At 32.5% G+C, this 24,381-nt stretch overlaps 3 protein-coding genes and 3 long non-coding RNA genes across 13 annotated transcripts; 4 read left to right on the top strand and 2 right to left on the bottom strand.

Moving 5' to 3' along the window:
* Positions 1-1,003: 1,003 nt before the first annotated feature.
* Positions 1,004-1,872, top strand: LOC25485061 (glutathione S-transferase T3). The gene is made up of 2 exons (XM_039831300.1): positions 1,004-1,618; positions 1,738-1,872. The coding sequence occupies exons 1-2, from the start codon at positions 1,004-1,006 to the stop codon at positions 1,870-1,872; spliced, it is 750 nt and encodes a 249-aa protein (XP_039687234.1).
* Positions 1,873-2,394: 522 nt separating this feature from the next.
* On the top strand, positions 2,395-4,102 carry LOC112418765 (uncharacterized). The gene is made up of 2 exons (XM_024775559.2): positions 2,395-3,425; positions 4,093-4,102. The coding sequence occupies exons 1-2, from the start codon at positions 2,395-2,397 to the stop codon at positions 4,100-4,102; spliced, it is 1,041 nt and encodes a 346-aa protein (XP_024631327.2).
* A 2,205-nt stretch (positions 4,103-6,307) lies between these two features.
* Positions 6,308-7,705, bottom strand: LOC25485060 (uncharacterized). Its single transcript, XR_005643864.1, has 3 exons — positions 7,566-7,705; positions 7,346-7,483; positions 6,308-6,598 (listed from the first exon to the last, which is right to left on the bottom strand). It is a non-coding gene; the product is annotated as an uncharacterized lncRNA (long non-coding RNA).
* Positions 7,706-10,162: 2,457 nt separating this feature from the next.
* LOC25485058 (short-chain dehydrogenase TIC 32, chloroplastic) lies at positions 10,163-15,301 on the top strand. Of its 3 annotated transcripts, none has more exons than XM_039829922.1 (9): positions 10,163-10,341; positions 10,631-10,862; positions 11,474-11,553; positions 11,655-11,808; positions 11,943-12,021; positions 12,102-12,200; positions 12,976-12,982; positions 13,308-13,343; positions 14,964-15,161. In XM_039829922.1, exons 1-9 carry the CDS (start codon positions 10,236-10,238, stop codon positions 15,014-15,016), a joined length of 846 nt encoding a protein of 281 aa, XP_039685856.1. In that variant the 5' UTR covers positions 10,163-10,235; the 3' UTR covers positions 15,017-15,161. The 3 variants fall into 3 exon arrangements, with proteins under 3 accessions (XP_039685856.1, XP_024642447.1, XP_013469646.1); XM_024786679.2 differs by lacking the exon at positions 12,976-12,982 and adding an exon at positions 12,324-12,415 and having other exon boundaries at positions 12,102-12,186; positions 13,297-13,343; positions 14,964-15,047; XM_013614192.3 differs by lacking the exon at positions 12,976-12,982 and having other exon boundaries at positions 10,164-10,341; positions 12,102-12,186; positions 13,297-13,343; positions 14,964-15,301.
* Positions 13,846-14,663, bottom strand: LOC112422901 (uncharacterized). Its single transcript, XR_003013353.2, has 2 exons — positions 14,348-14,663; positions 13,846-14,232 (listed from the first exon to the last, which is right to left on the bottom strand). It is a non-coding gene; the product is annotated as an uncharacterized lncRNA (long non-coding RNA).
* A 3,513-nt stretch (positions 15,302-18,814) lies between the features above and the next one.
* LOC120577921 (uncharacterized) lies at positions 18,815-24,008 on the top strand. Of its 6 annotated transcripts, none has more exons than XR_005643860.1 (7): positions 18,816-19,565; positions 20,990-21,155; positions 21,237-21,289; positions 21,396-21,472; positions 21,639-23,468; positions 23,552-23,619; positions 23,716-24,008. It is a non-coding gene; the product is annotated as an uncharacterized lncRNA (long non-coding RNA). The 6 variants fall into 6 exon arrangements; XR_005643862.1 differs by having other exon boundaries at positions 18,817-19,565; positions 20,990-21,289; positions 21,639-21,674; positions 23,294-23,468; XR_005643863.1 differs by having other exon boundaries at positions 21,237-21,674; positions 23,294-23,468.
* The last annotated feature ends 373 nt before the right edge of the window (positions 24,009-24,381 follow it).

The raw sequence follows: 24,381 nt of genomic DNA, 5'->3' as shown, positions 1-24,381 counted from the left end.
TCATATATTTTTAACGACATTGTGATTCTACGTGAAATAGGGGTCCCCTAATATCGACCTCTTGCAAAAGGGTCCAAATATTGACCTCCTAAATCTAACCATATATTGATGTTTTTTTTTTTTTTTTGGTCAAGCATATATTGATGTTTTTAAAAGAGAGAAAAGTGATCAAATATATGTTAATTAATGTAAATATCATTAGTCTTTATTACTCCCTCCGTTTCAAAATATAAGCAAATTTTACTTTTTAGACCATATGCAATGGTTTGTTTAATGATGGGTTCAACATCAATTTCCCCTCCAATGGTGTGTTGAAAGGCTGTTGAATGAGGGAAGAGAAGAGAGAGAAGGTGAACCAATTCAACACAATTGAACAAAGCCGGGCAGGACACGTGGCAGCGCGGAATTGGCTGAAAACTGGCGCGTGTGCAACACGCGCCGACAGGGCGCGTGAGCGTGCAGAGCGCGGAGAGAGAAAATGATTTTTTGAAAGATAAGGACACGTGGCACGTTTTAATTGGCTGTCCGGATTCTTATCATTTTAATAATTTGACCTCAATTATTTCGTTGTAAATTAATTTTAAAAAAAAAAAAAAAATACCAAAATTCATGATTTTTTTTCCTCTATAAATAGAGACTTGGATCATTTGATTTGGACACAGAAAAAAAAATCAAGTTTTTCACTATCTTCATCTTATTATTATCTTTCTATTAGCAAACTAAGTGAAGTTTTAATCTTATTTTTTGTGAAATGGATCCCAATAATAACCATTTCAACACCCAAAATTTTTCTAATTACCCATATAACTACGAAAATCCCAACAATTATCCAAATCCAAATCAATTTTATAACCAACGTCCTCAAAACATACATCAAAACGTACCTAATTTTGGTTTTTCACCAAATTTCAACCAGTCATCCTCTGTTCCAAACTTTCATCCATATCATGGATCTATGATGAGATATCCATCTCAAACACCCCCGTTTAATGGTTATATGCCAATGGGGAACGAAAATTTTCCTAGTGTTGATGCAACCCAATATCCTGAATTTTCAACACAAATAACTCCTGGTGGCATGGCAGTTTCTGATGAAGTCACTCCAGAAGATTCAACTCCTAAGAGCAAGAGAAGTAAGGAACCAGCATGGAACACTCAACAAAATTTGGTTCTAATAAGTGCATGGATTAAATATGGAACAAGCAGTGTTGTCGGGAGAAACCAGAGAGGAGAAACATATTGGGGTAAAATTGCTGAGTATTGTAATGAGTATTGCTCATTCGATTCTCCCCGCGATCTAGTTGCCTGCCGAAACCGTTTTAATTATATGAGCAAAATAATAAATAAATGGATTGGTGCTTATGAAAGCGCTAAGCGTATGCAAGGAAGCGGTTGGTCGGAAGATGATATTTTGACAAAAGCGCAGGAATTGTTTGCAGGTGGGAAGAATATTCAATTTACTTTGAAAGAAGAATGGCACGCTCTCCGTGATCAACCACGTTATGGTAGTCAGATGGGAGGAAATGTAGGGTCAGGGAGTAGTGGATCTAAGAGATCTCACGAGGACTCTGTAGGATCTAGTGCTCGTCCAATGGGTAGGGAGGCAGCTAAAAAAAAGGTAAAATGAAAAGCAAGGGCGAGACATTGGAGAAGGTGGAAAAGGAATGGGTTCAATTCAAAGAATTAAAAGAGCAAGAGATTGAACAATTGAAAGAGTTAAATTTGGTGAAAAAACAGAAAAACAAGTTGCTGCAAGAAAAGACTCAAGCTAAAAAAATGAAAATGTATCTAAAGTTAAGGGACGAAGAGCATCTCGATGACCGGAAGAAGGAGCTGTTGGAGAATTTGGAGCGTGAGCTGTTTGAAAATTAATTTTAATCAAATATTTGTTTGTATTCAGTCAACATTATCAGTGTTGTCTAGTCCCGACTGTTTGCTTTAATATTTGTCAGTGTTGTCTAGTCCGTAGTGTTTGCTTTAATAATTATCAGAGTGTTGTCTAGTCCCCAATGTTTACTTTAATAATTGTCAGTGTTGTCTAGTCCCCGTGACTTATTTGCTTTAATAATTATGTCCACTGTGTGCCCATTATTTGTCAGTGTTGTCTAGTCCGTAGTGTTTGCTTTAATAATTATCAGAGTGTTGTCTAGTCCCCAATGTTTACTTTAATAATTGTCAGTGTTGTCTAGTCCCCGTGACTTATTTGCTTTAATAATTATGTCCACTGTGTGTCCATTATTTCACCTACTATAACTTATTTCAAATCCGTCAATGTCCACCACACAATGTACTTATATATAGGGACTCATATCTACTTTCAATTTCACAAGTCTCATTAAAATCTACTTTCAATTTCACAAATCTCATTCATATCTTCTTCCAAAAAACCTATCAATGGATCCTTTTGATTTGGAAGCCTACTTCCAAAAACGTGATGCTGAAGACACGTATATAGTCAACCGATTTATTCAGCGTCGAAAACAAATAGAGGAAGGTAGTGGATCTCGTAGTAGAAAATATTTAAAGAGAGATCATGCAGGGGCAAACCAAAGACTCATTGACGACTACTTTGCCAATGAGCCTACATATGACGATGCAATGTTTCGTCGTCGGTACCGGATGCAAAAACATGTCTTCCTTCGAATCGTTGGAGACCTTTCAAGTAGTGATAACTACTTCACCCAGCGAGTTGATGCCGCCAACAAAGAAGGTATATCACCGTTAGCAAAATGTACCACAGCAATGCGAATGTTAGCATATGGTGTGGCAGCAGATGCGGTAGATGAATACATAAAAATAGGAGGTACTACAGCATTGGAGTGCTTACGTAGATTCTGTAAAGGAATCATACGACTGTATGAGCAAGTGTATCTGAGAGCACCAACCCAAGATGACCTTCAAAGAATACTACATGTTAGTGAAATGCGAGGGTTCCCAGGGATGATCGGGAGTATTGACTGCATGCACTGGGAGTGGAAAAATTGTCCTAAAGCATGGGAAGGTCAATTCACCAGGGGGGATAAGGGAACCACCACAGTTATTCTTGAAGCAGTTGCATCTCATGATCTATGGATCTGGCATGCCTTTTTTGGATGTCCGGGAACGTTGAACGATATAAACGTTCTAGACCGGTCACCAGTGTTCGATGATGTGGAACAGGGAAAGACTCCAAGGGTGAATTACTTTGTGAATCAACGTCCCTATAATATGACATACTATCTAGCTGATGGTATCTACCCTTCTTACCCAACTTTCGTCAAATCAATTAGGCTTCCTCAAAGTGAACCCGATAAGTTATTTGCAAAACATCAAGAGAGCTGTCGGAAGGACATCGAACGTGCTTTTGGTGTGCTTCAAGCTCGATTTAAAATCATCCGTGAACCAGCTCGCTTGTGGGACATAGCTGATTTGGGTATAATCATGAGGTCATGCATCATATTACATAATATGATTGTTGAGGATGAACGAGATACATATGCTCAACGTTGGACCGATTTTGAGCAATCTGAGGGAAGTGGATCTAGTACACAGCAACCATACTCGACCGAGGTGTTACCCACTTTTGCAAATCATGTGCGTGCTAGATCCGAGTTGCGTGATCCAAATGTTCATCACGAATTGCAAGCAGATCTAGTGAAGCACATATGGACAAAGTTTGGAATGTTTCATGATTGAAGATGATTTGTATCGTACTAAATAAATTACTTGTGTGTTGTGTGCTTGTTTGTTGTCTTGCATTTTAAGCTATTTGTGTGTTGCGTGCTTAGTTTGTTGTATTGCATTTTAAGTTAAGAAAATATAAATAAATTATTTAAATAAATTTTGTTTTTAGAAACAAAAAAAAATTAAGTGTATCTTTATTTTAATTTAATTATAATCGATAATTTTAATTTTATGTAATTATAAAAACAAAAATATAAAATTAAATAAATAATTAAGAAATAAAAGGTGGTGGGGTAGGGTGTTGAATGAAAAAACCATTGGAGAGGTAAAAATTGAATGAGTGTTGAATGAAGAGAGAGAAAATGATGTGGAGTGTTGGGAATTGAAAAAGTGGGTGTTGAATGGTATTATTGTGTTTAACCATTGTAGATGGTCTTAGGTTCATTCAATTAATGATGTATGTGGTCTATATTATGAACCACATACATCATTGATTAAATGAATCTAAAAAGTAAAATTTACTTATATTTTGAGACGGAGGGAGTATTATTGATATAAATATCATTATTGTTTATTAGGTAGCACTAGTCAATGGTCGTCCTTCATGAACCATGATTAATTACTCTTTATTAGCTTACCAACACTTGTATATAATGACTCAGTCATATCAATAATGATCATCGAACATATTTCTTATATCCTATCTCTCTGTTAGCCTATTCTCTTATAAATAGAATATTGGTTTATTAATTAATTAACATGAAAGATTTTGATATTATAGTTTTTTAAATTCATTTTTTTATTAAATTTTTTTCTTCAATAGTAAAAGGACTTTTGTTAAACAGAAAAAGCACAACCAAGCACATAAAATGAAGGAAGATAGAGTACAAAAACATAACTATACCAGACGCTTAATGCAGCAAAAATAAACTTGTACGTACCAAAACAAGACTCAATAATCCAACAAAAGAACATCACTTTCAGGACAAGAGGACAACCATTCCTTGAACCAACTTCCTACAATAGATTCCACACATTAAATTCCAACCCATTGCACTAATTTACTATGTATACACATCTGATATAAGCCAATTAGTTACTATGATCAACAATGACAAATAGTGCCCCTAAAAAAAAAAAATTGTTAGATGCTGATCCGTACCAAACATCATTTCTCTTCAACATTTCGTACCAAACAACATTTCGTACCAAAAATTTGTTAGATGCTGATCCGTACCAAACAACATTTCGTACCAAAAATTTGTTAAATATGTTTTTGATCCCTATAAATATGTCAACTTTTCGTTTTAGTCCCTCTAAAATTTTCCTTTAATATTTAGTCTCTATAAAATTTTCAATCACTGCTTTTGGTCCCTATTTTTAATTTAGTTTTTGTATTTTTTAATGAAATTATGCAGAAATGTGTAAAATATTCTAAAAAAATTTCCTTTAAAAAATTAGAATTTTTTAACAAAACACAAATTAAATAGGAATTTTTAACCGTAAAAAATATAAAAATTCATATTAATATTTTGAATTTTTCTGGAAAATTTTATTAAATAATATGAATTCTACATATAAGTTTACTTTAAAAGAGGGGCCAAAAGTGAAGATTGAAAATTTTATAGGATTAAAAATCGAAGGAAAATTTTAGAGGACTAAAACGAAAAGTTGACATATTTATAAGGATAAAAAACATTTTTAACCCTTGATAAAATTAGGAACTATAGCGAACGACAACGCCTCACACATTCAAGATCTTGATTGTTTACCTTATACTAGACTGTTGACCCGTTCTACCGCACGGGTCCTTCTGAGAAGAAGTTAAACGAATAAGTCGCAATAATGTAAATATATATAGTAAATAGAAGTCATATACTTGACCAAAAAAAAAAATAGAAGTCATATAAAAATTAAAAAAACATGTTCACTTATACAATAAACATAACAACAAAAATAGATGATAAAATACACATGAAAAAGGGTTGAACTTTAATCATCAAGATATATTACGAAAGACTTCGTGATAAACAACATTTGAGGTCGTTGTAGTATTCTCTCCCATCTCCATCAACGATTAGTATTTTAAACCTTGTTTTGAAGTGACTCTTGAAATTGCAACTACAACTGACCATGCAAAAATACAGGACTTGACAAATAAATTCCAACATTTTTAGGTGATTGTCCTCCCTGACGCTTGTTGATTGTCATGGCAAATGAAACAAATATTGGAAATTGTCTTCTTTAAAAGTTGAAAGGAATTTTAAAATGAGACGGTGAAAGAAATAACTTGGGTATGAAAAAAATTTCGCTTTAAACAACTACATATTTTACTGATATTAATTAAAATTAGATGTCCTTTTATCAGTTTACAATAGGATCCCTTTAAACAACCACTTATAGGTGGTATGGTACCCATGTACTTTTTTGGATGATGACTAAATCAATTGTTAGAGATTCCACATTGAGGCTTAAAGGAAGTTATTTAATTAATAGCTTAGAACTACTACTGAGGGTGATTGATTTCCATATACACACACATTTGTAATTGACTTTATAACAAAACATAAACAAAGATTATCATATGAGAACTATTATACTAAAAGAACAAATGAAATACACACTTCACTTTTGGAACAAAAGATATATCCTGCTATGCGATTTGTTCACGAACTTAAGGGAAGTACTATGCATGCTGGAGGATTATATAATCCAGAAGAATAATTATTTATATGTAAGTTTAGAGATATATACAAAGAATTTTCCATTTTTAGCATCAAAAAATAGAATTTCCCATTTCAGAATCTCAACAATAATAATGTGGAGTGGCTTAAACTTTCTATTTTTTGGTCATTGCTACTACTATCTTTCTTCCATTGAGAATCATGCTATGAGTATCCTATTTCTTCTCTTTATGAAATGCTACAATATGAATCTGTCAATGTGAAAAAAAAATTAATACCAGTAAAAAAGAAACAGCTTTAACTTATAAACAACAATACAATGATACATGTACACATCTCATATTCCCCAACACTTATTCAACACCCTATTTTATCTTTATGATCAAAAGTTTATGCATAAAAAAAAAAACAACAAAAGGTTCATATTCATACAATAGAACACACTTAAGCTTTTTTTTGCAAAAAAAAAAAGAAAAAGATTCATATATTTCAAATGATGATTTGTGCTATTACATATAGTTTTTAGGCTCCCCAATTCCATTATATTGGGGATAAAATATTGTGGAATATACAAAGAACTTAGATATCAAGGACTAAAGCTAATATTATTTCAAAAATAAAAAGGACTAAAACTAATATGCAAAATGGAGTTATATATGCCCTTCTCAATGTCAGAGTCATGAGTAATCACTCTATTTATAGGTTGATGGGATAAATTGTAGAGGAGGGAATTTGGATGAATATTAAAGAAAATACACACTTGAATCTGCAATAGTGAAGAGGGACAACATCAATGTAATTGTAGCCCAAACCATGTTGTCGATGAAGAACAGTCCTAAATTCACTATTCCAATTCAAAGCAAATTAAGAAAACAATTTGTACCTAGAACGAAATCAATAATCCATTTTAACCATTCAAGGTCAACAATTGAAGATAAACCAACTATCCTCAAAAGAAAAGGAATTGCACATGAATAAAAATGATGAGAGAAAATTACCTCAACCACAAAATATTCAAGACGATGGCGAGGTAAACAGGAGGAGCGTAGCTGGTACAACCTTAAGAAACTGAGTGATACAGAAAACAGGAAATTAAAGATCATCCTTGCTGCTCCTTGAGTAGGCCTTCTAGCGCCCTGCATAAAAAGAGAATAACAAATTGTTACCACATTGATTCAAGTCCAGCACAGGAAAAAAACGACACTGAAGCATTCTTACATCCCTAACATGAAACTCAATGCAAATCCTTTTGTATTGAAGTCGTAATTCATTCACAATTTTGTCAAAATCAGTGACTGGAATTAGATTCAAAGGAGCTGCACAAAAAAATACCAAACAACTGATTAGAACCAAATATATTCAATGAAACATGATTAGATTGATTAGAACAGGAAACCCACTTGGGTTGGTCTGATGGTATTGGTTTGGGACTTGGGAGTGTGCTCCTCCTCGAGATCTCAAACTTCTATTCTCTCCGATGCTGATTTAGGTGGGCTAATTTAGCTTCTTAAAAAAAAAAAAAAAATTGATTAGAACAGAAATTTTATGGAAATCCATTAAGATTAATTGTACCACAAATGTATGTGCACACCACTATTTATACCGGACTCATAGACAAAAATGAATTTGAATCATGGTGACATGTGTACACAATGAATTGGGGAGTTGGAGAGACTTCTCGTAGAATACAAATTCACCTGCTGCATGGAGAGATATGGAAGGCCACATTAAATGTTTAATGGATGCTCCTCCGTCTCTGAATAAGTGACTTAGTTGACTCTGACACACGTACCAATGCATATGTTTTATCTTTGATATCTTCAATTCTTTACTAAAAAAAATTATAAAAATTTAATATTTTAAAAATATTCATCGAGACGAATCCAACAACATCTTAATATTACTTATCTTTGTAAATTAATAAAAAAGTATGATCAAAGTATGTCAAATTAATAATGTATATTGTCAACTAGGTCATTTATTAAGAGACGGAGGGAGTATTTCAGTGGGTAATTGGCAGGAATGACCGAAATTAATGCAAGCTTGGGAGGGAAAATGAAACGTCCTCTTAACAACGGTTGAGATTTACTTGGGTGGTTGGCAGTTTAGCTTAGCAATTAATATGGGATTAGGAGAGAAATTAGGGAGAGATTAGGGCAAAGATGCCAGCATGGCAAGACCGGCGTTTATAATAAAGGATTTATCTTGTATTATTATTGTGTATTCTCATTTTATCTAGATATCTAGCGACATAGTCTCGTGTTCCGCCATTGCATTGTGACACACGACATCATCATCGTCATGTGGCTATTCAACAAGAAAGTAGTTTTCATGGAGATCAACCGCTGAACAAGTCACTCATGGAATTGATGCAACTGACCTCACTGCCATTGTCACTGTTCTTTCCTCCTCTTTAGCTCTTTCATTCCCCTTTGTCTTTCCAACTAATCGAGCAACTAAATTCTTACTACCTACCAACTCTATATTGCTAATAGACCAACGTTTCGATTGGATTATATGAGTTTATCTGCTGGCGTAAACGCTAATGAGACCGATTGATTGAGAGAGTTTATGAAAACAACTTATGACATGCCCTTAAGTTAAGTTATTTCCATCTCCATGATATCTTATGAAAAGAGCTTATAGCATATATAAATTATGAAAATAATTTGACTTTATTTTATCTTTTATTATAGAAATAACATGTACAAAAGCACTCATATGATAAACATTTATGCTTAATTAAATTGTTTATCCAAATCCTTAATGACTTTCATGGATACCCTAACTTCCACATATTGCATAAATATTATATGAAATACTGCATAACAAGGTTTTAGAAAATGGTGTGTGACTGTAATTGTGGCTGCAATGGCAAAAAAGTTATGTCTCAATTGCAGCCACAGCCGCATCAATTGTCTTTGACAGCAATTTCTTGCTATATCAAGAATTGTGATGCTACCGCTACATTGAATTCTTAATGAATAATTCTCATGATGTGTGAGTATTTTTAATGTGATATATGGACATTGTGGTAGTAGGAGCATCAAACGGCATTGACGCTGAGACTACTCGTGTCCTTGTTTTGCACAGTGTTCATGTGATTATGGGTATGAGAAATATAGTTGCCGCTAAAGATGTCAAAGATATAATAGTCAAGGACATTCCCTCTGCTAAACTTGATATCATGGAGTTAGATCTCAACTCATTGGATTCTGTCAAGAAATTTGCATCCAAGTTGAATTCAACATCTTGCTGTAAGAAGAGGAGATTGATTACATTTGTCATATAATTATCAGATTTATTTTTACTGTTTTATTTTTGGTTTTAGAGTTGTTAGTCACTTGTTCTGTCTCATTATGTGTGTTTATCTTCCTAGAGTTTTTAAAGCGTATTATTCAAGCCAGAAAGTAAATTAAGTTGATTAGGTCACTATAGCCTATAGGGTGTTGTTTATGTATGATTTGATAAAGTATTTTATTTTGATGATTTGTATAAGGTCTTGAACCATGACTTTTCTACTGGTTATCCTATGATATTTGCATAGTAATTAAATGAATTTGGCAGTAGAAATAGACACATTTATATATGCTATATATAATATCATATATATGTTGTGCATTGGAATGAACTCCACACATCTTCAACATAGTTACATAATAACATGGACTGCGTTTTTATTTGAATGATGACGTCGGTGGGATTGGCACTGAATAGTATTAAAAAGAACGCTTAAAAATCAAATCAACCTGAATACCAAATAAAATTAATATTATAAATAACATTCAAGTCTATGACTACACTATAAAATATTTAGTTGAATCCAAAGCATGATCTGCACTATTGACATTGTGAATTGTGACGGAGAAGAGAGTTTCCATTATCATCATGTGGCCATTCAGCAAGAAAGGAATTTCTGGTTTCTCAGGGAGTTCAACTGCTGAACAAGTCACTCATGGAATTGATGCAATTGGCCTCACTGCTATTGTTACTGGTCTATCTTCTATTACTCTTTCTTACCATTTTTTTAACTTTTCATTTTTCAAGCATGCCCTTTGTTGAATAGTAGTTTTATGTTGCAGAGTTATTGGGAATTATTAGCCTGTATGTATGTATATATGTAGCTTTTCATTACTTAGACTTGAGGAGTGATTAACAAATGATCTTTATAGTTGACTCTATAATTTAACTTCAAGATTATTGCTGCTGAATTTGCATAGTCAGGATTTATTTGTTTGTATTCTTCTGTGTGACTTTACATGGATATGATTGTATGGTAACAGGAGCATCCAGTGGTATTGGAGTTGAGACTATGCGTGTTCTTGCTTTGCGTGGTGTCCATGTGATTGTGGCTGTTAGAAATAAGGTTGCTGCTAATGATATCAAAGAAGCAATACTTAAGGAGATTCCCTCAGCTAAAATTGATGTCATGGAGTTAGATCTCAGTTCATTGGAATCTGTCAAGAAATTTGCATCCGAATTTAATTCCTCTGGTCTTCCATTGAACATCTTGATGTAAGAAAAGGAATTGACTTGGATCCCAGGACCATTTTTGTTTAGGCAAAACTGCACTAGGATTCCTCTAACTTAACCTAAAGTTTTAAATGAGTCTTATTTTTTCTTTTTCGTGTCAAATTAGTCCTTTTTTAATGTTAAGTTTGTCTTTTATTTAATGTTTACAGAAAAACTCTTTATGGACTAGCCCACATAAGGATTCGAATATGAGACCTTGAGAGGAGCGCACTCCAAGGTCTTAAGCCTACACCACTAGGCCAACCGCTGGGGATTTCCTTATCGTATATTGTTCAATGATCGTGTAAACAAATTTGTAACAGAAGTAAACTAAGAATGAAAGTTAGTTGAACGCTGTAAATATAAAGGGCTAACTTGACACAGGAATAAAGATAAAAGACGTGTTTGAAACTTTAAATTAAGTTAAAGGACCCATGTGCAGATTTGCCTTTTATTTACTATTTATTTTGACTCTTGATTTTTATTGAAGTTGTTAATTACTTTTTCTCCCTCACCATGTGTGTCTGTGTTCCAGTTTATTTTTCTTGATCAAGTTCATTCAAGGAAAACTAGTAGTAGTAATGTTTTCTGGTTTGTTTATTTGTAATTGCAAGAAACAATGCAGGAATCATGTTATGCCCTTTCATGCTGTCCAAAGACAACATTGAACTGCATTTTGCTACAAACCACCTAGGTATGTGGGAAATATGTTTGGTTTTAAGGTCCAGTCAACCTATAAACTGTGGAGATGTGATCATTCTGTTTTTAAGTAATGTAAATTATGTAATTGTACAGGTCATTTTCTCTTGACAAATCTTTTGTTGGACACAATGAAGAAAACAGCACACCAAAGTAAAAAAGAAGGAAGAATTGTTAATGTCTCCGCAAAAGCTTACATATTTGCATATCCTGAAGGAATCCGTTTTGACAAAATTAATGACCAATCAAGGTAATAACCAAATCCAATAGGTAACCTAAGTTCAAATCATGACGAGATGTGCTGTTAGCACAATTGTCTCACCTTATTTGCATAAAGAATTAAGAGTGGAATGGTGGTAAATATGTTTGCTTCCTTGTTTACAGTTACAGCAAATGGGGTGCATATGGACAGTCAAAGCTTGCTAACATTTTACATGCCAATGAGCTTGCAAGACGCCTCAAGGTATGCTAGTTCTTTGTTTTGTGTGTAAAAGTGACTCTTTGTTTTGATATATATAACATTACTTGTTACATCTTGATCAGGATGATGGGGTGGATATCATTGTGAATTCTCTTCATCCAGGAATCATTCTCACCAATCTTTCCCGCCATATGAGTGTAATCGACGGTAACTATTATCTTGTACTATTCAGCTCAATTCATGATTTGTCTAGAAATTATTAAAGCCCTGTGACATGGCATTCTAAATGATTTTTTTCTGCATTATCTACCGTTGTTATGTGGCACTATCGTGGATTTTACAAGGAGACAAACTATCATTCATCTACTACATTTATAGATGTTTTATTTGCACACCGGCACTCTACAACACTAGCACTCCAGTGTCCGTAAAATGAGTTTGTTTTCTACTCTGTTCCTTTTTAATTGTTACATTTTGACTTTTTACATAAACCAAGACAACAAATACTTTTACTACTTTTGATACAACAATTTATCTTTTTTCTCTAATAACCTTAATAATTTAAGGGTTAAATATGTTTTTGGTCCCTACATTTTGCGCGATTTTGAGAATAGTCCCTACATTTCAATGAATGTTTTTAAAATCCCTATATTTTTTCTCCGTTAGTGCAATTGATCCCTGCCATCAGTGCCATGTTGATGAAACACAGGCCATCATAACAAGTTCAACCCAACCCCACCAAATCTCCACCACAACACCTTCCACACCCGCAACAACAAGCGCTTTCAACGATAACATCATCGCTTTCGGCCTCCAAATCTTCCCCTCTAAACCAACATATTTCACCGGAAGTGTGACGAACACCGGCGATCCGCATCTACGAAGCTGCGGAGAAAGATCGTGGTGAAGTTCTCCGCCGTTTTCCGGCGAGATTGAACCGCCAACATTGGCATCACGTTAGAAATTTGACAACAGGGACTATTTACACTAACTCAGGAAAAATGTAGGGATTTTAAAAACATTTATTGAAATGTAAGGACTAATTCTCAAAATCGTGCAAAACGTAGGGACCAAAAACATATTTAACCCATAATTTAATACTTCATTCCATATATTTCTCTCTCAGCAATAAATATATAAGGGTAATATAGACAAAGCCACATTTAATGATACATTAGACTTTGAAAACGACAACTAATTGGAAACAAATTTTATATGCAAAAGTGACAATTATAAAGGAACGGAGGGAATAATGTATAGTAATGACAGTATCTCAGTTTTATGGATATTACTACTTATGTTTGATTTATGCAACAGGTATAATAAAGGTGATTGGGAAACTTGTGATGAAAAATGTTCAGCAGGTATTTCATAATCAGTATGACCTATGATTTATAAATGCGAGGATCAATTCAAATAAATATTGGTTGCTATAAACATTTATTAAGGGACCAATAACGAAACATAGATTAGAAGATTTCTGATATTTCACTTTGATTTAATTGATCTGTCGGTCCCTTAATTTATTTCTTTTATTCAATTTGGTCTCATAAATCTTAATTTTCTCAAACACGTCCCTTAACTTATTTCTTTTATTCAATTTGATCCAATTTTGATAATTTTAATCCTATAAAAAAAAAGATTGTTGGATTACGGAGGTCTATCAGATTTTATAATGGATCACCAACACCTAATTTATTTAGTTTCTTGTTCTTCCTTCATCTTCATCTACATTCATCCTTCATCATCTTCATAATTTTTTTTCATCATCTTCATAAAACCCAATTTTTTTTTTCTTTCAAAAATAAATCATTACACTTTCATCATGATATTCATACACGTTCAATACAAAATCCAGAAATTCAATGAATCAAAAATAATTCAATCTAAACCATTCAAAATTAATTCAGATCTAAATCAAAAATCATAAACTTCTCAAATTCTAAAATAGGTCATCTAAACCACAAAACATTCAAACCACCAACAAAATCAAGTTTCAAACAAATTCACTAATCAACAGTTTGAATAATCAACAATAACACAAACAAATCCTCACGAGTTATACTCTCAATATGAATCACCCATTTCCTGCCATAAACTTGCACAACCTTCCCTTCACGTTCCTTGCGGCGGCTGCTTGAAACCCCATGGTTGAGAAGGTGAAAATAAGCACGACCCATATGAGAAGGTGAAAATAAGCACGACCCAGATGAGATTATGGAGCGAAATCGTCATTTCTTGCAAAACCCATATCTGAAATGAGATAAAAATTCAAACTTTGAAGTTAAGAAAGTGTGAAAATTGATGTGGTAAAGGAAGAAAAAATTCTGACACAGAAGCGATGAAAATAGTTGAAAGTTATTCAAACCTCAGAACAGTGAATAGCGAGTTAGATGAGTGCAGAACAGTGATTTGCGAGTTATTGTGGCAAGCAGTTTGGAATTGGAATTAGAATTAGAAGGAGTAGATCTGAGTTATGGAAGACATGAAGATTGGGGTTTTAAAAGCATAATTTGATGTTGAATTTAAGCTGTGTTTTTAATTTTAGCTTTGATTCAATTTTTGTATGAAAATTGATAAAGATGATACTGAAAGAACTAGGAGCACGAAAATCTGTGTGGTGATGAATTTTTGAAAGAAAAAAAAATTGGGTTTTTGAAGATGATGAAAAAAAAAATTATGAAGATGATTGAAGGATGAATGTAGATGAAGATGAGGGAAGAAGAAGAAGAAAGTAAATAAATTAAGCGTTTGTGATACACTATAAAATTTGATAGATCTCCGTAATCCAACGGTCTCTTTTTTTAGGGGATTAAAATTATTAAAATTGGACCAAATTGAATAAAAGAAATAAGTTAAAGAACGTGTTTGATAAGGTTAAAATTTATGGGACAAAATTAAATAAAAGAAATAAGTTAAAGAACCGGCAGATCATGTTAACTTAGTAGTCAGTATCATGTTAACTTTCTCTTATCTAAATGTAGGGGGCAGCCACTACATGCTATGTAGCATTGCACCCGCAAGTGAAGGGAGTTAGTGGTGAATATTTTTCAGAGAGTAATGTGGCAAAATTAAGATCACAGGGAAGGGACGCTGATTTGGCTAACAATCTATGGGATTTCAGCATGAATTTGATTAAGGACAAATAGAATAACCAAAGAGAAATGTTGGATAACTTTTTTGGTGTCCAACACCGTATGTGTACCATATAGATACTATTTTTTTTTTAATTAACTGTTTATCTCTCTTATAGTCACATTAATAGTAATAAATGATGTATTTCTATCCGGTTGTCAAATGGTTGTTGATTTACATATTCAAATAATATTGTTCATAACCAAATTTCCATATAACAATGGAAGTGACATTCATTGCTTGAGTCTGTGTGAAATGCATTAAAACATAATTAATATATGAAATAGGGGTCCTTATGGACCTCCTAAATCTAACCAGATATTGCCTTTAAAAAAAAACATTATGCGAGAAAAGAATATTGGTTTATTAATTAACTAACATGAAGTTTTTTATGTTTTTTGAATTCAATTATTTTTTTAATTCATACTTTAGTAACTTTATTTTACAAGAGTAAAAGGACTTTTGTTAAAGAGAAAAGGCGCAACCAAACACAAAAAATGCAAGTTGATAGAGTACATAAGGTAATAGTTCCTCCTCAGAAAAAAAAAACTGTATAAGGTAATAGTGAACCTTATTGTCAATTATTACTTTTGTTTCTAATAAAAAAGATTAGATGGAATATTACTTAGCATTTCAACTTTTTGCCTCATGCTCTTTCAAAAAAAAAAACTTTTAGTCTGTTGTTCAATCATTGCTAACGGATGTGTCACGTTAACACAATTATCGGTGTTAGATAACAGATACTAACATTTTTTAATCTCGATCTATTGTAAATATCATTTAAAATTGTTGACACCGTGTGCGTCACACGAGGTAAAGATCTAATGAGACTTGTATCAGTACAACTGCACTCACCTGCTAATTAATTACAACAAGGCATAGAATAGAAAGTAACAAAAACTTTATCAAAAAATAAAATATTTAGATAACTCTTTTTTTTTGCTAATTCAATTTATTACTATTGAATACATTTAATCAACCAAATACAGGTTGGATGATATACATTCTTCTTAAAAAAAATAAAAAATTGGATGATATACATAATAGGTCCTGAGAAGACATATTAACTCAGAGAAGGAAAAAAAAAAAGATGAACATATCTACTACTATTATAAGAAAAGTCATTACCACCAAAATTTCCTAATAAACCTTATCTACTAGTACTATCATAAGAAAAGTCATTACCACAAAAATTCCCTAATTCACTTTATTAAACTCACTAAATTAATGGTTAAATCGCTAATTCATATTACCTCCGTTCCTTTTTAAGTGTCACTTTTGGAGAAATTTTTTGTTCCTATTTAACTGTCACTTTCAAAGTTCAATGCAACATTAAATGTTGTTTTATCAATATTGTCCTTAGTTATTTATTGTGGAAAGAGAAATATATGAAATGAGATATTAAATGAATAAAGTCATTATAATAAAAGTATAGCTTATTACATCAAAAGTAGTATCAATTGTTGATTGTCTTAATTTGTATAAAATGTCAAAATGTGACAATTAAAAAGAAATGAAGGTAGAATAATTTAATCAGATTTTACATCTTTCAATTAGACCAGTTAACATGTTTTGAATCATTTAATTACTTTCACTTCTCCTAAGTTTGACACATTCCCGGTTCACCCGATCAAATGACACTTTGTTAGAAACCAAAGGTCAATCATTCAATAAAACATTAATCATTGGTGGATCCACGGTCGAGATTTCATTGGCTATATTACATGCTATTTTGTACTTCCTCAGTTCAAAATTATAAGAAAAAAAATAAAAAATCACACTTATTAAGAAAACTAAAACATAATAATTTAGAGTATAGTTTTATGTATTTTCTTTGAAAAAAGTTTTATAGGAAGACGTAAAAACAATTTTCATTGACTATTGGTTATGGAAAAAATGAAAGAGATAGAAAATTGAATGTAATTTGCATTTAATTTTATGAGAATAAACAAAAGTTTTTCTTGGAAAAGAGATTTTTTTTAAAAAACAAGATTAAATAGGATAAAAGTTTATCTTTTTTGCTTATATTATGGGACGGAGGGAGTACTTCATATAATTTTCGCAAATCGTAAATTTAGAATTATGTATTATATCATTAAAGGATATTTTACTTATTAACCATAATTAATTCAACCCAATAAAAACAGGAAAATTATGTGAAGTAAATATATTATTATTATTATTATTGAAAACATTGGTTGATGTGAATACGTGTGCGCGCGCATGCGCTCGTACGCGCGTGCTTGCGTTTAAATGAGTTGGATTTGTGTTTTGATATTATTTTAAGGGCAATGCTATCCAGTGCCTCCGGGGCACTGGTTAAAGAGCAATAAATGAACATAAATGAATCAATCACACTTGTTTTACCTCTATTAAAGTGAGAAATAAATCAACTAATTAAAATAAGGAAAATGTGCATTCAATACGTTGTCAAATTTCCTATTTTGCGATAAAAGCATTGAATCCTTATTTTATTTTTTTAAATAAACGATTCATAAAAAATTCACGGAGGTTCGAAAGAAAAAAATGATTCATAAAAAATTTACGGAAAAAAGAAAATTCATTTGAGTAAAATCCACGCGAAAAAAAAATTGTTAAGAAATGAAAATAATACAACTCTCTTTTATTTTAATTAGTTGACTTATTTAAAGGAAATGAAATCATATTTTTAATAGGATAAAGAAGTAAAATCCACGTGAAAAAAATTACCAAAACTAAAATCATAAGAAAAATAAAAGAAAGGAAATTTGATGTAATATTAAATACAACTCTCTTTTATTTTAATTAATTGACTTATTTATATCATTTTAATTAAGGTAAAATAAATATGATCTATTCATTTATTGTTTCTTAACCAGTGTCCCGAAGGCACCGGTTAGCAGCACCCTTATTTTAATGACTTTTGGTGGTATCTTCTTTAGCTTATTCAAAAATTTCAAATGTATCGGTTTATTCAATAAAAAATAGTTGACATAAACCAATGAAAAGAGGTACAATTAATTTTGATTCCACTAGCATTAATTTTGAGTTTCTATTAGATTTGATCTTGCTTTTCTCACTTTTTATTTTGTCACATATCAAACCTTAATAATAATAATATTCAATTATATAGCAAGTGGAGATTTAGCTGCTTGGACTGACATAGCATATAAACATGCCACTATAAGTGCTAATCTTGTGGTATCAAAGGAAAGGAGCAGCGAGTGCAAGCCGTGGGACGCGGAGAATCCAAAGGAGGGGGAACATATGTCGTGTTCCAAACTGGATTTGGAGGCGATTCTTAGTCACTTTGAGCCATTGGAGTCATGAAAAAGAGACTCGATGAAAATATATAATATCATCATAAACTACAACTACATTCAAAGATAAGAAAGGAACAAACTAATGTCAAATATAAGAAAGACTCAAAGAAACAAACTAATTCGCACCATTCATCATTCCTCAATAAAAATATTGTACAATATACTTTAGTCCATAACAGTATTTAAGTAAATAAAATATAGTTAAATATGTTTTTTATCCCTATAAAATTGGAAAATTCTCATACTCTTTAACTTTCTCTTTCTTCTCCGGATCTCAAATTCATCTTTGAAAAATGGTTTTATTTTAACTACATGTGGATATTTAATAACATGAGCCTTAAAAGAAGAAACAAACAACAATGTTTTAATAAAAATAAATATTGGTTTGTCAAAAATAAATAAATATTGCTTGTTGTTAATGCTTAAAAATTTCGTAAATGTGAGCTTAACTCAATTGGTAAGGACAATTCATAATATATACAAGATCGGGATTCAAACCCCGAACACGACACAAAAAAAATGCTTAAAAATTTCATGAGCTTTAAACTACATGTTAGACTCTTAAAGCTTTTCCATCCACTTCATGACCTCCTCAGTAGGAACAATTACTTGGATAATAAGTAATGATTTAAAGCAAGTTTAAGGACAAATCTATATATTAATAAAGGAATACAATGCTGCAAGTTTGCCCTAGAATTCACTATGCAAGAAATACCATTTTGTACTGATGGCATTGAAGCGGGAAAACCCCAAGTTTTTCAATTTGGTCTGCCAATTACCGTTTTACCCTTTTGGTGGAAAGCATTGGCCGGTGCACACTGCACAAGAGTGGACGGTTCACACTGCAGAATTGACAAATTGCTCCAAAGCTTCTTCTTTTCTTCTCTCTGTTACAACATAACTTCTCTCCCTTTCTCTTCTCATTCTCATTACCAGCCTCTTTTTCTTCTCTCTCTCTCTCTCCTTACTCATGCATAGCGCCGAAACTGAGACGGCGGTGGCAGCATAACAAGTGGAACCGAAAGAGATTCAGTGAGCGATTGTGACAGGATCTTCCCTTTGTTCACGAGTTCAGGAAAAAATTGATGGTGTTTGTGGTAGCGAGAGTGGATTGCGGTGGAGTTAACGAGAGGAGATCAATTTTTACAGGTTTTTTCGATTTTCATATTTCCTTATGTTTCAATCATTTGATCTTTTTTTTTCTTTCTTCGTTTTCATTATTGTAGTGGGTTGATTAATTCTGGAAAATTTGATTTATCATTATTGATTTGTTCTGAAATGAATTTGCCAACAGTTAGCTATGAATGTCAGTGATTGTTGATCGAATTTATTGAACTGTGAATTGGGTGGATTGAAGACTGTAGCAGAAGATAACTAAAATGATCACAGATGTAGGGTTTATTGGTTCCTCAAAGGATTTTCATGTTAGGATTTGATGTTAACCCTTATTTTTTCTTATTTATGTCAGTAAATAATTTATCTGAATTTGTTTATGGTTTCTCCAGTCTATGAAGTTAATTCCTATTTGGCCATTATTCTTGATCAGATTCTCAATGTTGAGAGCTCTAAGGGCATCACTATGATGAAAGCATTTTTTTTTTTTATGTTAGGACTTCGTTGTGAGTATTGTACAATCACTTATTTCATTGTTTTTATCTTTGCAATCACTATATTTATTATACTAGATCAACTGTATTGATTTTAATTTAATTCAATAACTCAGATGTCTCACTTATTTTATACATTGGAAAAATCCATTTTGTTATTAATAGACTAGGTAAGGATAAAAGAATAACCGAAAGAAAAAAAGAAAATAGTTATTCATCAAAGTCTCACTTATTCAATGACCAGAGTTAAACGAGGATCTATCGCTCGAAAACGGAGGACAAAAATGAGTTTATTTACATCAAGCTTTCGCGGAGCTCATTCAAAACTTATTCGAACTATTTCGCAACAGAAAATAAAAGCTTTGGTTTCGGCTCATCGGGATAGAGATAGGAAAAAAAGGGATTTTCGCAGTTTGTGGATCAGTCGAATAAACGCAATAATTGCCCAAAATAAAAACAAAGTATACTGTATTTATTAGAGTCTGCAATGTGTCAATGTGTAGGATAGTAACTTTAAAAACTTTGTGGTTTGTTTTGTTCTCTATTTGTTGATATTGATATGTTTCTTTGCATTTTTAAGAACTTATTTTTGAAGCATTTGACATTAAGTGATTTGATTGATTTTTTATTTGTATGCCATGACTTGCTAGCAAGATTATAAAAATATAGTATTGGTTTGATTGATTTAGAATTTGAAATTGTCTCAACTCCTTTTGCATTCTTCAATGCCTAAATGTGTGTTTAAGTAATTGTTTCAATCACATGTCTAAATCGAACAATTAACTTTAAAAAGTAAAATATGGCCAATTAATTGATTTTAGAACAAGTAGCAGCAGGTCTCTTACTAGAACCAGTGGTCCAAAAGTTGTTATAGTATGATTTAGCTTCATGTAATACATTAAGAATGGTAATTGAAATAAAAAACATGCTATTATACATTTTAAAAATATAAAATCTAAATTGCAGATAAGTTTTCTAATGTCACGTATCAGTCGAAGAGGGTCTGAGCAGCTTGAAGTTACAATGCAACAAAGGAAAGACATGTGTTCAATGAATAGTCTCCTGCTGATAAACTTTTGTTATGCTGCTCGCAGTGGCAGGTCGCCTGCGACTGTTGCATCAATTGACAAGTGTAATGGCACCTTTCTCTTATTCTCTCTAAACAACACATTTAGTGCTATTTTATTTTTATTTTCTGTTATTTTTTTGTCAGCAAAATGATATAGAAGGAGAAATCACCAATGAAGCATTTTTACACTAACTGAGGTAAACGGACTATAGTTATGTTTGGGCTAAATTAGAAGTAAATACTTGATTGCAAAATGCATATTTTGACTTGATTTGGTCTTTGTTTTTCAATGTGGTTATGTAGATTAACATGTGTAATTGTTCTTGGTCGTCCTTTTATTAGTTGGCTTCTTTCCGCCCCTTGGAAAACTATTTGAGAAGGTATATGTCTATCTTTTTGAAAAATTCATGATTGCACAAAATGATCCTACTTTCAAGATTACCAAGCATAAATATAAACTAAACTTTATGGGAGGAACTGTTGTTTTCAAAGTTACTTCTGCTACTGAAATACCAAAAAGTCACTTTCAATTTGTGCCTTTTCCAGAGATTTTAGCATGCTCTAAGAAGGATCAGATACTTGGTTAGTTACTCTTCTCTTTTGAATTGTTTATTTTCATGAGTTTTTAGTTCATTTCTCATATATACTTGGAAAATGAAATCATATTTTTAGATGTTATTGGTCATGTTGAGAAAGACACTGTCAAGGATATCGTGAATAAAGAGATATTGACGAAATCAAGTACTAAGAATGCATAAGGATATTGATAAGATAATATATTGATAAGATATTTTATTTTATCATGAAAGCAAATTGAGATGGTCATTAGTTATATAGCTCATGAATTTTATTTCTATATGTCTGTGCTTCAACTTGCTAAGGTTATATGTAGTCTATCCAATGCTAATTTATTGTTTTGTGGTTTAAATTAACGACCAAATCTTGCCACCCTGTGTTTGATATTGTTTTGAATTGGTGAGAGTTTGTGGTTAGTGAGATTCTACTGTAACAAATTAAAAAAATCTGATTTCGGTTATGAAAGATGTTGAATTTGTCCATATCCTGACGGAAACAAACCAAGAGGTTGATTGTCTAGCAAAGGAAGGATCTTTGATGAGCAGACGACGGGTGGTGTGATTTGTGAATTAAGCTTTGTTTGGTTTCTGCAAGGCTGTTGTTGATCTGTTTGCAGGAGGTTTTCAGGTTATCGCTTTCTATCATCTATTTCGGATAACCACAAATTTTGGTAGGCGTAGATTTGTGTGCATTCCGGTTGTTTGTAGCCCTGGATATACATGTTGGTGTTTCCTTCTTTCGTAATGAGCAGGCCTTTAGATTATTTTGGAGCGTTATTTTCTGGTTTCAATGCAGCAAACAGTTCTACCATGCTGCTAATTTTCTGGTTTTGGTCCAGCAGAAAGTTCTACTTTGCTGCTATTTTTGTTTGTTTGAGTCCTAGGGTGTCCATGGTTGTTTTATGGTTCATGTATTGGTGAGTTAGCAACCTGTTTTTGGTTTGTATGGCATGTCTTTGGTAGGAAATTTTGGTGTTTTATTTGCTCAGCTTGCCATTGGTTATGACTTTGTGTGGTGTATTGTCCCCTTCGGGCACATGATCATGTGAAAAAGTGGATTGCGAAAAATTCTGCTTTATAAAAAAACTCAGCAGATAGAGGGGCTGCAGAGATACCAAAATCCTGCAATTGAAGTGTTGAAAATCTTCTTCCAATTAGTATATGCTTCTATTAGCTTGCATCCATTATCATTAGTGTGGACTATATGTATGGTCCACACTAATTTACCCTGTTCAGTTTCGACCTTCTATTTCAGGTTTCGCAGCTGAATATATTACTATTGTCATGCTAACTGAACGTCAGACTTGAAATTAGAAAGCATAGGTGCGGCTGCTGCAACGCACTTTGTATATATGTATGCTTATCATTTAATTAGAAATGATTGGAAATATTGGTATATTCTTGGCCTCGGTTTGTTGGATAATGCTAAACCAAAATTCTTTGAACTGACACGATACTGTATCTTTAAAATTGTTGTTATCGATCTTCTTTATTCAATTTTTTTTATTGCTACTAGATGATATATTTTGTTGGGTGTTGTTTTGATTAAAAGTCAAGCACAATCTCTAGGAATGCCCACTTTCAAATTACTCTTTTTGAAACGTGTCTATTATTTTGTCTATTTAGGGAAACATTTGTTGCCTACCCTCAAGAACTGAATATGGGTGTCGACAAACGGATGTTGTTTAGGGTTGAAGTGAGTGACGCCAACTTATATCGGAATTGGCGCACCTATGCAGTTAAAAAAATGACTGAGGATGAGGAGATAACCAAGCAATTCCTATCGTTGCATGGGATAAATGTACATTAATATATATAGTAACCGAATTTTATTATTTGTTAATCACTTTGGTATCAATTAATCTATAATTCAATTTTGCTCAGCTTGCCAATGATGAGAGGAAGCTCAATATGAAGAAGTTGTGTGTCAGTTGGCTGATTAAGCCCCACTGGTATATATTTTTTATTTTAATTCATTTACTAGCATATAATCTAGATCTATTTAACTAACTTACCTTGACTAATTATTTGTTCAATTAATCATCCAGGAAACAATTGAAGGTGTTACCATAAGGATGATTCAACTAACAAAGGCATTGTTAAGAGAACTGCTGCCAGTGTGGACTAATTGGATGTTGTAGATCTTGGTGAAGAAGATGCGGCCACCGCCAAAGTGCCATTCAAGTTATTAGTCTGGTCGGTACAAAGATTTCTAAGGATTTATAGGTTTGAAGTAGGATAAATATAGCCCATTTCCTATAGCACATTCTCACCTGCATAATCTTATAAGAATGAAACCAATTATGATTGACGCCAGTCAAAGTTATAATATTTTTCAACATTTTACAGTGGCACACAAATTTATAGTATTGACTTCATGCTTCTTTTAACCGTTCAAGTATATATAACACATGGATTTAGTCTTGCTTTTCAATACAAGCATATTGAAGGGAAAAATATTTCAACTCATGAGCCTGCTTATAGTGTCTGCACACCAACCTATATAGTAGAAGTGTCTCATACAATGATTCACCACTTTCCTCACAACATCTAATTATTTTTGAAATGTTACATTTTTGTTTTTTTTCCACAGTATTTATGATATGTTTAGTGTTTCAAGGTTTTTTTCCGACGGTATCGATGTAGTAAAATGTAACTTAATAAATTTATATACCGGCCATCCATGATAACCATCTCAATATGTCCCGCCTTTA

Source organism: Medicago truncatula, chromosome 1, assembly GCF_003473485.1.
Source record: "Medicago truncatula cultivar Jemalong A17 chromosome 1, MtrunA17r5.0-ANR, whole genome shotgun sequence".
NCBI classification, from domain to species: Eukaryota; Viridiplantae; Streptophyta; class Magnoliopsida; order Fabales; family Fabaceae; genus Medicago; species Medicago truncatula.
Note: the sequence above shows the minus strand (reverse complement) of the source record. Positions and strands in the feature narration are given on the sequence as shown.